Source organism: Chiloscyllium punctatum, chromosome 38, assembly GCF_047496795.1.
Source record: "Chiloscyllium punctatum isolate Juve2018m chromosome 38, sChiPun1.3, whole genome shotgun sequence".
Classification (NCBI taxonomy): domain Eukaryota; kingdom Metazoa; phylum Chordata; class Chondrichthyes; order Orectolobiformes; family Hemiscylliidae; genus Chiloscyllium; species Chiloscyllium punctatum.
In genome coordinates, this window is record NC_092776.1 from 46538044 (window position 1) to 46551414 (window position 13371).

General features: G+C 35.7%; 1 protein-coding gene across 5 annotated transcripts in view; it reads right to left on the minus strand.

Annotated features, from left to right (window-relative positions):
- Nucleotides 1-338: 338 nt before the first annotated feature.
- Nucleotides 339-13371, minus strand: part of rpp30 (ribonuclease P/MRP 30 subunit) — a 38926-nt gene continuing 25893 nt past the window's right edge. For 3 of the 5 annotated variants that reach the window (XM_072557786.1, XM_072557785.1, XM_072557787.1), the window contains 5 exons: nucleotides 9002-9118; nucleotides 7457-7486; nucleotides 4948-4985; nucleotides 3733-3812; nucleotides 339-3148 (listed from right to left, as the gene is read on the minus strand). In XM_072557786.1, coding sequence (XP_072413887.1) covers nucleotides 3036-3148; nucleotides 3733-3812; nucleotides 4948-4985; nucleotides 7457-7486; nucleotides 9002-9118 — 378 coding nt within the window. In that variant the 3' untranslated portion in view covers nucleotides 339-3035. Of the gene's footprint in view, nucleotides 3149-3732; nucleotides 3841-4947; nucleotides 4986-7456; nucleotides 7487-9001; nucleotides 9119-13371 lie in introns of all 5 variants that reach the window. The other 2 variants (XM_072557790.1, XM_072557789.1) reach the window with 2 other exon arrangements.

Here is a 13371-nt window from a genome sequence, read left to right on the forward strand (position 1 = left end):
CTCCAGATTACTGCTTGAGTAATGTACAAATTAGCATAGGAATGAGTAAGGTTAGGGAAGTGACTGCATGACTCAAAGATTGGTCTAGAAGTGGGTTCCGGTTAGTAGGGCACTGGCACCTATACTGGGGAAAGTAGGATTGTACCATTGGATGGCCTACATCTGAACTATGCTGGGATTGGTTTTCTAGCAAAACTTGGGATGAGTGAGGTTGGGTATTTATAACAAATCAAGAGATGGTAGAGCAAAACACCAATGTGGAAAAAGATCAGACAATGGCAGTAAGGAGGAAAAATACTGAAGAACATCTCAGAAATCAAGACTACATACTACAAGGATAACAAAACAAAAGCTAAAATGTCTTTATCTGAATGGAGAACAAATTATTATGGGTAATTTTAATTCACATATCAACTGAAAACATCAGCTTAGTTCTAATGGCCTTAATGTGATAACCAAATACTTTCAAATAAAGGTTCTTAGAGCAGTATGTTCTAGAACTGACCTGAGAACAGTCTATACTAGAATTGGTATTGTGTAACGTGGCAGGAGTAATGAACGAACTTCAAGACAAGGTAGCATGACTGAATTTTAAATGCAGTTTGAATAGGAGTGAGTCTAAAGCTAGATTTCAAAATTGTGTAAGGGCAACTATGTGGGAATGAAAGTTAAGGTGACCAAAGTTAACTGTGATATTAAGCTGGCAGATAGATCAGTAGAGAAACAGTGGTAGGCATTTAAAATGATACTTTAGGGTGCTCAAGTATATTTGTACATCAAAGGAAAATTCAAAAGGGGTGAACACATCAGGTGTGGTTAATTAAAGAACAACAAACTTAAGGGGGGAAAAAAGCAAATGTACAAAAGGAGAGAGGCAGGTCAGATGACTGGTCAGAATATGAAGAATAGTAGAGGATGTCTAAAAGTTTATCAGGACGTATAAATTAGAGCATGGAGAAGAAATGTGAAGGTAGTTGGCAAGAATTTCAATTCAATTCTTTCAACAAATGGAAAAGTAATTAGACATAGCCCTCCAGTGGTTGAGAATTGGGAGTTATCAGTAAAAAAAGTGCAGGTACAATGAATAGATATTTTGCTTGTCTTCACTATTGAATATCCAGTAATACCTATTAATCAAGAGGTTGATGGAAGAGAGAAACTTGATGAAATTATAACCACCGTGGAAACAGTACTAACAAAAGCTGATTAACTTCAGGTTGATAAGTCTCCAGGTCTTGATGGACAGCATCCTGAAGTCTTGAAGAAAAAAGGGTGGCTATTGAGGTAAAAGATGTATTAGTGTTAATTTTCTAAAATCTCCGATTCTGCAAGATTTTATTATACTGGAAAATAGCAATAAGAGATGGATATCAAAAACAGGAAGCTATAGGCCAGACAGCTTGACAACTATTGTGAGGAAGCTGTTTATATCAATCATTACGGAGGTTATAAGTAGACACTATGGAACCATACAAAGTAATCAGGAAGAGTCAGCATAGTTTTGAGAAAGGGAAAGCCTATTTAACCACTTTATTGGAATTCTTTGAAGGAGTAACATGTATTGCAGATAAAAATGGAGCTTGTTGATTGTCTAAAGACATTTAATGAGCTTACCCATAAAAGGTCATGGCACAAGTAGGCACTTGTGGTATAGGGAGAGACATACTGACAAATATGAGAAACTATTTGCATAACTGGGCCTTTAAGATTGGCAGGATGTAACAAGTGGGATTTCACGGAGTGCTACACTAGGCCCTCAATTGTTTGTTATTTATATGAAGAAATTAGACGAAGGAATTGAAGACTTCGTGGTCAAATTTATGGATGAAGCAAAGTTAGGTAAGAAAGTGTGTTGTGAACATGATAATGTATATAAGTTAAGCAGTCCCAGCATGTTCAATCTTTCGTTACTGCAATAGCCTCTCAATTCTGGTATCACTGCAGTAAATCTTTGTATGTTCTCCAGTGTCTATATATATCCTCTTTATAGTATGAGATCCAAACATTCAGTACTTCAAATACAAACCAAAGATCTTACAGGTTTAACATTTAATTCTCTATCATCCAAAAAGTATACCCACATTTTTTTTTGTTAACATTAGTTTTACTAACCCTCATTGCTATTTTATCAATTACGTATGTGCACCATAAAACCCAATGTTCTTTATTTGATTTGGACTCATTTTCCACCTTTCCTTGATTTACCATCTCACATAAGCATTCGAAAAACAGGTAGCTTGACACAGGTGAGAACTTGCATGCCTTTACAATTATCTCCTGGATCAAAGTACCTGCACAAGGAGCCTCCACCACTGGGTTTCTCATCCTTTCAGATTAATTATCCTGTTTTTGTTGGAGAGGTAATCTCCTTCACACTCCATATATTCATAAACTTCTACGGCATGGACAAATATTGGCTTAATTGTATCATAACTAACATCTTCAATGGAAAAAATATGCAAATACAGAAAACATTATCTTTTAGACTAGCTCAGCTCCCTGGGACCTAGGGCGGGGTTACAACGCAGGACCCATAGGTTAAGACTAACATTTGGAGAGAAACAGTTCATTAAGATTGTATAATAAATAAGATTCAGATAAATATATTGTCTGTTTTCTCAGACAATATTTGTTATGCATTACTAGACATAAATGAAAATTGTTAAGTCTTATTGAGTCCTAAAAGAATTTTAATAAAATCTAGGATGATGGATAAGAACTATGTCAGTTGTAATATTTATTAATGATACTCACTATCTGAACTAGCATCTTTGATAATGATTTCTCAATGTGAAACATTTGATTAAGTAATTTTAAACATCTGTGTTGGAACAAAATGTGCCACAGACCTTAATTATCACAAACTCTTAATTTTGTGCATTCAAAAATTATTGCTGATGGAATAAAATATGAAATAGTAATTACAAGAGTACAATTTAAAGAACACAGCCCAATTTCAACAATTACAAAAAAAATGTACATGCTTGCAAACTTAAAAATCAAATTATAAATTTGACAATGATATTTTCTCATTGTCAGTCACTTTTGGTCTTGGCTCGTTTGGAAAGAGGTCTTTCTTCATCCTTCTCTTCAACTGCTGGAGCTTTCCTCACTGTATAGATCACACCTAATGCAGTCTTTCTAGTTTCTGTATTGAAAACATGATTCAAGTTTAGTTGAAAGTGAATTCATTCATACAATGAGTATAGGAACACTAAAAAGAGACTCTTCACCCAATTCTTCACTACAGTATCCACTCCTTTAATTATAGTATTACAGAAAACAATTTAAAAAACCCATTATCTTGTAGAAAATTGTGCGGTTTTCTAATCATATCATGTAAATGCTAGGTTTTCATCCATTTTTAGTCTACAATTATCACTCAAGATGGACTTATTTTGTCAGACCACAAAATCTGGGGAAAGGTTATTAGACTGAAGTCCAAGTTTTCACAACAAACTAGTGCAAGGTACTGTATTGCTTTATTAAATATTATGTCAGACTCTTAATTCAGCATATGATGACTTGTAAATCCATTTTCTTACATGACTGTCCTCTATAACAAAATGCACTATAGACATCATTTGTTCTAAAGTTCTGATGACCCAATTAACCAGAACACACACTATAAAAGCTTTGTAGTCCCATAATTAGTAAACATAATTAGAAAAAACCCATTAATTTTGTAAAATATAATGACAATATTAAATGACTTTTCGATACATTACTTACCTCCATGCAAAAGAGCTGCTCTACAGTTGGTGGACACAGCTGCTTTGGCATCTCCTTCAGACAAGCCAAAAAGCAACCCACTTGCAATATCTTAGTCAAGGATAATAACTTTATAGAAGAGCAAAAATGTTTTCTTATTACCACATTATTTTTATCATTATCAAAGTCTATTTAATGTAAATTATACTTGCAAGTTAGTACTCATTAATGTCTCTATTGTCATAACAATATCCTTCCAGGTTTTAAATGTAGAGAGAACATATGCATTATATTACTACCACCTTATAAAATGATCAGTATGATCTTATTGAGGACAACCAAAATTATTTCACCAACTGTTTTCCTCTAGATTTTTAGTCCATGGAAATAATACAAAGCACAAACACTTATTATGAAGCTTTCAAAACAAGACCTCATTTGGACTCAGGATTAAGATTAGATCATTGAAGCATGGAATATCGTTAGTGTTAGAATGGTGTTGTCAAGGACCATACTATAATAATGGAAGTGTGAAATTTAATTCTAAGTGGGGGCAATTACATTATTTATTAAAATTTTACTTTACTTTCATGGATATATAATTTGCCATTTCATCCAGCTGGTAGCAGTCATACTTGTGGCCAAGGAGGCTATGGTTTAACCCCAATACTAGGCTTCTGTCCCGAAGTTAGGCTACATTTTAGAATAGTATTGATGAAATTCTGCATTGATAGGAGTTGGTCTTTTGGATGAATAGCCAAATTAAAATTCTATCTATTTGGGTCACTAATTATTGGAGAAAAAGGTCTTACAGTATTATGGCAAATATTTCTTTCTAAATCCATACCTGTATGAAGTAGGGTAAATAATAGTTTATTCAACTTGCTGCTGTTGCAGGAGACTCATACATCTATGAAAGTAAATAAGTTCAATGCTCAAAAGTTCAGCCCGAAGAGTTATGGGACATCCAAAGTGAAAAGTGCCATACAAATCAATCATTCATCAAAAACGTTTTGACTAAAATATATCTGACCTGATAAAGAATCTTCATTCAAGATATTTTCTTCATACTTCCCAGTCTCAAATACTTGTAAACATTATTAGTGCAAAAATACTGCTACAAAAAGCCACTATTGTTGTGTTAGAAAATTAAGCGCAAATAAAAGTATTAAGAATAGACTTGGTGCACAGAGGGCATAAATATTTATTACATCAAAAGATGTTTGCTAAGGATACAGGTTAGCAATATCATAAGGGCCTCTCAGTTCCAAAGACTGTGAAAAAGGGAAAGACCCCATCAATAACCAGATTTTTGAAAAATAAAAAAAAATCCAAATTTTGGCACACTAAACATTTTGCACACTTCACAATAATATCTATCCTGGGTAGCTTTCCAAGAGTTGGCCACATATTGTCTTATTGATTGTCTGGATTTGGGAAACATTAGCAAGACTACATTTATTGTCCATCTTTATTTGCCCTGACAGTGGCAGAAAACCTCTTTTCAGCACTTAATCCTATAACGGAGTGGTTTGTAGAATTACAATGAAACCAGACAATTTGGATATCCAGCCTATCGTTAAAGGGGTGAGATTTACATTTGTTAACAATATTTTTACTGTTTACATTTAAGGTAGCATATGGGGTATTGGTTACTATTACAAACAATTTAATGTATGACAGTCAGGAAAAGTATGGCTCCCCTTGGGTTAAAAGTTTAACTTGAGAGCCATCCAGAACAGAATGTTTGGTTAGAAACCTGTCGATTGTTAAAAAGACAGTTGAAGGTTGGAGTCATAATTTAGATTAGATTTAGGTTTTGTCACAAGTACAGGAGTACAGTGAAAAGTGTACATGTCACCATTCTATGGCTCCATCTTAAAAATACAAAATTTAATTTCATGTTTTGGTTAGTGTTAATATTTTGGGTCCAGTGACCTCTGAAGGAGGGTCACTGGACCTGAAATGTTACTCTGCTTTATCTCCCTAGATGCTGGCCATACCTGCTCAGTTTTTCCAACAATTTGTCTTTTTGTTTCTGTTACTTCCAATGGCTGGTTATGAACACAAACAATTCGGAGAGTCATTGAATGTTTTAAAATCACTTTGCTGCAAATTCAATGATAGTGAAATCAATTTATTTTGATTTACTAATGCTGTGTTCTAAGTTTGTAAATTAAGAGAGAAATCCAAAGCAATAAAATGTTTTATTGTAAGTAATCCTTTTCCAAAACCTATATTAGAAGACTACAACAAGGTCTAATTTCACCACTAAAGTATGTGGGCTCCTGGACCGTCTGCTTATCACCAGACTTACAGCATCCTCATCTTCTCCCTGCTGTTTTTAAAATTAGTTTTTCCCAACATTAAGTTCATCCTACCTTCTTCTGGTGGCTTTGGGCAAGGGAGAAGAAGGCTGCTGAAGCAGAGGAAAAAGTGATTAGATTCAGCTGCTCCTCATGACTGCGTCCTTCAACTAGGTTGCTTTAATGGTGGCTGAAGGCTAGGTAGGTCTGAGCCTGGGATTCTAAAGGCCCAGGTTTCCTCAGGCTTCTGCAGAGACTTTGCAGTGGTATGGTTGGTCTGGCCTGGCCTGGGATTCCTGTAGTCAGCTTCAGCAGCAGCCTGGCACTCCTTCAGCAGCTGTTTTTGTTGGCATCGGTCTTGGTCTCCTTGTGGTGGCTTCAGTGAGTCTATGACCTTATGCAATGTTTTCTCCCGGCATCACGGTGGGTCCGATCCAGGTTTCCAACAGGCGGGTTGGGTCCAAGTCCAGAACCATGAAATGGATGAAGTGGACTTTGTCTTAAATTCTTTTTAAACTTTTTTTTCTTTGTTACATCATCGTGTTATTCTAAACTTTTTATTTCTTTATTTTCCTAAACTTTCTTCCCCTCCCAATTTGTACTTAAGAATCTGTCCCTGGGTACCTTTGTGGAGAAAGTGAGGACTGCAGATGCTGAATAGCACAGCAGTTCAGGCAGCATCCGAGGAGCAGTGGTGTTGAAGTTTCGGGCATAAGCCCTTCATCAGGATTGTGGTGCCTTTGTACTTAAAGTGGTGCCACAAGTGGCAACTTGTAAACTTTTCACTGTACTCACGTGATTACGTGACGATAAAGCTAATTCAATTCAGTTCAATGCAATGCAGTGAGGGGTGTGAAGAGTGCAATGATGTCATTTAATATTCAAATATTAAACTGAAATTATGGTCCAAGTTAACTCAATTGTAAATGCTCTTGCACCAAAATTAAAAAGTGTCAAGAAGTCCATACTAATTTCATCATACAAACATATTAATGGCTATATTTACAATACGAAGTTGCACATATGACTGAAATACAATCCAATATCAGATGAAATTCCTAAATTACTGTATTTCAGCAAACAGATAGTCTATCAGAAATTTACAGTTGTCTTTGCTATGGTGTTGTTCGAGTATATATATCAAGTGTTCAAAATTATTAACCATACAGTACAAACTATGCAAAAGCAGGAGTTTCAGAATTATTGATATTGAATTATTTTGAGAGAAAAACAAATAGTGCTTTGAACGCAGACTTATTTTAATTAGCTGATCTAAGTACATAGCTTCAGGGGGAGGGGAGAGGTGGGGGGAACCTTATGATTAACAAAATTACTGCAGAAAATATCACTGCTCACGTATGAGACAGAGATAATAGAAGCAAAGTTGTAAATAAAATATCCGATTGAAGACACACATTGAAAAGAAAAATCAACCTTACCCTTTCTGCTGCACTTGACATAATGATGTTCTGAAAAAACAAGATATGAACATGTAAGTTGAAACGTATGGCTCCAGAATTTTACACAGAACAAGTCCTATATTTTATCAACACTGCCACTAAAACAAACAGGAACTCTATTTGGTTAGTAAATGAATGACAAGATTTTATAAGAAAGTAATTCAAACTACTTTAGAAAATTGCTTGTGTTACCCATAGTCATGAACAATGACCCAGATTTTTCTGCCAGCAACAAAGTGCTAGCGCTCACCAATGACCTCAAAAAGAAAGATAATCGAAGATTTAATGACTTCTGGTGTAGATTTTCTCCCCATCTGCTGACATTAATTTAAATTGCCAGGACAAACTGATTTCCAGGTGCTTAACAGCAATGTGATCAAAAAGGATAAGTAGTTACTCACATTAAATAATTCTCAGAAACAAACCAGGAGGTAAAATGTATTGAGAATCAGTCATTATTTAAAATTTTACAGCCAAAACAAAGATCGGGGCATGAACATTAGAAACAAAAAAATATAAACAAACATTTCTAAGTTATGAAAATTCTGCAAAAGTAAAATGACTTCTTCAGGATCAGAGATGTGTTTTGGCAGTTATGATTACTTAGATAGCCATTAATAGTCCAGTTACACTTTGGGGAGATGCCAAAAGTTGTTGTCAGTTTCAAAGGATAATGATGGTGAACATCATCAGTTTCTGCCATTACAACTTCAAAGTCCAGACCATTTTTTAAAACCTGGAATAGTAATTGTAGTTATGTTAAGCAGGTATCTTGGTATGTTAAAACTAGTATATAGCTAGATAAAAAAGGGAAAAAGCTAAAAATTGATTTCATCAATTGAGTCAGAGAAAAGAATTGGGATCATGACAATCAGAAGGGTATACACATAACAATATGCCACCTTCACAATTTGAGGGTAGCATAATAAACTTAGCAGTGCACAAAGCCTATTCAGCAATGCCCACGTGCCATGAATGAACAAACACAGAAAAGGAAGTGATCAGGTAGATGTTACAATTGGAATGCAACATAACAACATGAGCAAGAGCCAGCTTTAGACAAAAATCTTGTCCATAGCCAGAATTCAACTATCTGCCAGGGACCCTATTAGAAATTGGCACTAGAACGTACAACAACCCAAGTTATGCTTCTATTTCCTTCCAGATGCTTAAAAAAGAAGTTTGAGCTGCCTGTTTTTGCAGCAAACATTCCAAGTATGATATCTTAAAACAAGTTCAAAGTTATTAAACACCACATTTCCTTGGTACTGCAGAAGATTACTACTTGTGGAAGATGTTCTCAAACAAATGGGAATAGCTTGTGGTCCCAAAATCCCACTAAAATAAATCATTACTTTTGCTTTGTCATTGTTCATGATACTGTTTTACAGCAAATACTTTAAAAAACCCAATTAAAACTGTACACAATTAATAGTTCAATAACAATTAGAATATTTCTTTAACCTCATCCATAATCTTGATTAAAGATTTTTTTTGAGAGAACAAGATAACTATTGTGCTCACCTTTCCTTTACATATCTGCATCAGACTAAGTGCATTTGAAATGGTATATCTTCTCATTGTGGAATCTTTAATAGAAGGGGAATATGCTAGCTCAAAGTAAATTCCTCTCTCAATAGCCTGAAATAGAATTAGAAAGTATTCAGTAAGATGATGGATAATTCCATTAAATGCTTTATCTAAATGAGCAGGGTAAGAATTAAGATAACTTGCATATGCCTTAATTTCACTCCCTCAACAATTTATATTGTCATGGCATCTTTAACATAATAAAGGCTCCCTAGGCACTTTAAATGAACTCTATAAAATAAAAGAATGACACTGCTATGGTAGATTAATTTTATGAAATAATCTCAGGAGCCTCGGAACAGGTGACAATAATAGTTTATTGAGCCAACGTTGGGAAAATCCACCCCAGAAAAGATTGAGGTAGTACTCTACCTCAAATGAGGATTCATCGGATATTTGTACATCCGAAATCACGCAGAGTGTACATATGCTCAAATTCTGAAATAGCCTGTTTTAGACAAACACGTTGTTTTTCACACATTCCAGAAGTGGTGAGATATAGGTTACCTCCGTTCTCACCACATCGCATCTTCCCAGGGATCACCGTCTCCTGTCTGAAGCCTGTACTTTATTCCCGTCCTTGATTAAATCCCATTGAGTGTCTTTCGGTCATCCTCACAGTCTATTTCAAATATGGCCTCAGGACTAATACTGGATTGGCCACAGTTTCTGTAGAAATGCAGTATATTCCTCAGCACTTGCGTAGTTGAACTCATTTTTTAACCTGGCTGCTTTCATTAGAGTAAATGAAAAAAATCTTAAATGATTTGCATGATTACTGCTTATGAAAGTAACTAAAACCCTCTACCTTATCCTAATCACAGCTAGAAAAATCATGTGGATTTGTAGATCAACTCATGTCTCACCTAAATTGTCCCTAACAACAAGCCACAGAAGGAAATATTAGGTCAGATGACCAAAGCTTGGTGAAAGAGGTAGATTTGATGGAGTGCCTTTTAGGCGGAAAAAACAAGATGTAGAAAAACAAACAATGCTGGACAAACTCACCAGGGTCTGACAGCAGCTATGAAGAGAGAAATAACGTTTTGAGATTGGTATGACTCTTCAGAACTAAAAGTTTTAGTTTGGGAAACGTGGTCAGCATTGATGAATTGGACTGAAGGTTCTGTTTTCATTGCTGTAGGGCTCTATAAAACTGTGTTGGAAAATGATTTTCTAATATAATTTAGAGGCAGCGGCCCAGCGAAATGACAAGAAGGGCTGTTAACTGTGGAGAAAGAGAAAAAATAAAAGAGACATCAAAATGGGTGTAAATTAAGATGTGAAAGGAAGGGAATAGTTCCTCTCTATCAAGAACCAAGTAAACAAGACATAAATAAGGGTGTGTGCGCGCATGTGCAGTTTCTGAAGTTATTCAGTTCAATAGAGACGTCAAAGCTGTAAAATGTCTAAATGGAAAATTTAATGCTGTTCCTCAAGCTTGCATTGTGCTCTGTTGGAACATTACAACAGGCCCAGGATAGAAAGTGTTAGCATGAGTGCAAGATGGTTTACTGAAATGGCAAGTAACTTGGAGGTGAGGGTTATTCCTACAGACAGCAGAGGTATTCCACAAAGCAGTCATCTAGTTTGTTTTTGAACCCTCCGATGTAAAGGAGGCCGCACTGTGACCAATGAATGCAGAAATCTAGATCGATGAAAATACAAGTAAAATAATGCTTCACCTGGAAAGTATGTTTTGGGCCTTGGACAGTGAGAAGGTGGGTGGTGAATGGGCAAGTATTCTGCAATCACCTCTACTGTCCCTAGGAATGACCCTGGCCTTCCAGTTACTTGCCATTTTAATAAAGAATTATGCCGTCATTTTCCACTTAGGCACTTTCAGACTTGAGGTCTCAATATTGACAATGATAACCTCTGAAATTGATGGAATATGCCTGTTCTCCATTTTTCTTGTGTTCTCTTCTTCACAGTCCCCCCAATGGCCATGTCCTTTTTCACTTGGCTCTAAGTATCGAGGACTTCTTTGCTCCCTTTAGTACTTTAATTTAGGCCAACTTTACATCTTTCTCTAATATTAATAATGATTTGCCTTTTGCACTGGCCCTTACCTCTGTCAAAAGTATTAAAAACTTCAAACACGTTTCAATTCTGAAGCTATACAAGATTGAACGTTCACTCTCTACAGATGATCCAGACCTGGGGTTTAAGCAGCATTCTTTGTGTAAGATTTCCAGCATTCATAATATTTTGCATTTATAGAGAAGTAGAGGTGTGGACTGTTTGGGCCGAAGGGCCTGTTTCCACACTGTAGGGAATCTAATCAACTCCAGAAGGCAACTTCCAAATAAACCTGTTAGACGATAACCTGGTGCTGAGATTTTTAACTTTGGCCTTGAGATGGCAACAGTGAGCTGCCTTTTTGAACTGCTGCATCCATTTGGAGTTGACACACCCACAATACCATTACAGAAAGCCCCAGGATTTTGACCCAGTAACACTGAAGAAATGGACGATATATTTCAAAATCTGGATGGTGAGTGGGTTGAAGAGGAACTGGACGATGGTGGCGGTTCCATATATCTGCTGCCCTTGTCCTTTTGGATGGTAATGGTCACATTTGAAAGGTACTGTTTAAAGGAATGTTAATATAGGTGGACAGTGCACACTAAATATTGTATGAACAGTCCAGTAATCTAGCAATTGTTGAAATCTCCTAATCATGCACAATCATTTAATTTCCTTGTAATAATACCTGGTTTATGGCCTGATACACAAGTCATAAAAAGAAAATCTTTCACTATGTATCTTCTTAAAATCTTTCATATTTCACAAAAGACAGATTTGCCTCTTTCATCTATGTTTAGTTTAAAACTGTGCCAGTTTTTCAGTTCCTTCATATACTCCATATACTCAATTCTGTGAATAGTTCTATTGCATATTCACTGTACCTTTCCATTGGTATGATGGCCTGTTAGTGCCTTGAATTACATGCATATCATACTGCAATTATGACCCAATGTTATGCATAAATTCACTTTGTTGCATTTATACTCCATTCATTTTTTGTAAAATCGAAACAATCCTAAACCAACTAAACTTCATTCAGTTTTAATTTAACACAATTTTCAAACTTGTGTAATGCATTATCTTTCCCTTTACCAAGATTAAATACAACTTTGAAATACCTATTTTGCGATCAAACAAAGCGCGTGTCAAATGACAGGAACAATTATATTTACTAGTACAAATTTAGAAAGAACATTGCACCAGTTACATTTGTGAGCACGATTTATTCTGTGGTACTTATTCTGTGATGGGATGGGATTTAGGACTTCAATAAACCTTTGTTGTAGGAAATAAAACTGAAAACAAAAAAAAAATGCATGGAGAAACTATGAGAAGCAAAATGATTTGCCTTCTGAAATATGATAAATAATATTTATGCTAACTTATGATGCAAATTAAATGTTTATATTGGCCATCTTCATTACAGTTGAATACCTATTAGTCATAGTCATTTGCTGCTACATAGTCATTTTATTGGCTTCAAGCATGGGCAGGAGGAATTATTTATCTGAAAACAAATTTAAGGAAAAGGATATACTCAACTCAAATACTATATTAGTCATCAAACAATTAAATATGCTACTACTTACAAAATTAAACACGGCCAATTAGTTGAAGAATCAAGAAGTGATAATACAGAAGGAAAACCACTTGTTTTTCTATCTATAGCAACAGCACCCTCTAAAGGAAAGTTTGATAATGCTTCCATCTATAAAATGTGTGCATCACAAACATTTTTACTGGCTCAAGAGCAGATAAATCGTTTCGCTACTATATTTTTAAACCACGTGTATGTATGTACTATAGTACAAGCCTTCAGAAAGCCAGAATAACCAGTAAAACTTTGTATCCTTGATGATTTCAACAACAATTTGAATATTGAAATGGGCAGCACAGTGGATCAGTGATTAGCATTGCTGCCTCACAGCACCATGGTCCCAGGTTCGATTTCAGCCTTGGATAACTGTGTGGAGTATGTCCCAGTGTCCGCGAGGGTTTCCTCTGGGTGCTCCGGTTTCATCCCATAGTCGAAAGATGCGCAGGTCAGGTGAATTAGCCGTGCTAAATTGCCCATTATGCTAGGTGCATTAGTCAGAAGGAAATGGGTCTGGGTGGGTTACTGTTCGGAGGGGTGGTGTGGATGAAGGGCCTGTTTCCACACTGTAGGGAATCTAATCTAACCACTAGGCTGAGAGATGTAAATTAGAAATGGCTATGCAAATTTCTGAAGGCTCTTGTCCTCCAGAATGACACTAGAAAGTTAGATATATTGA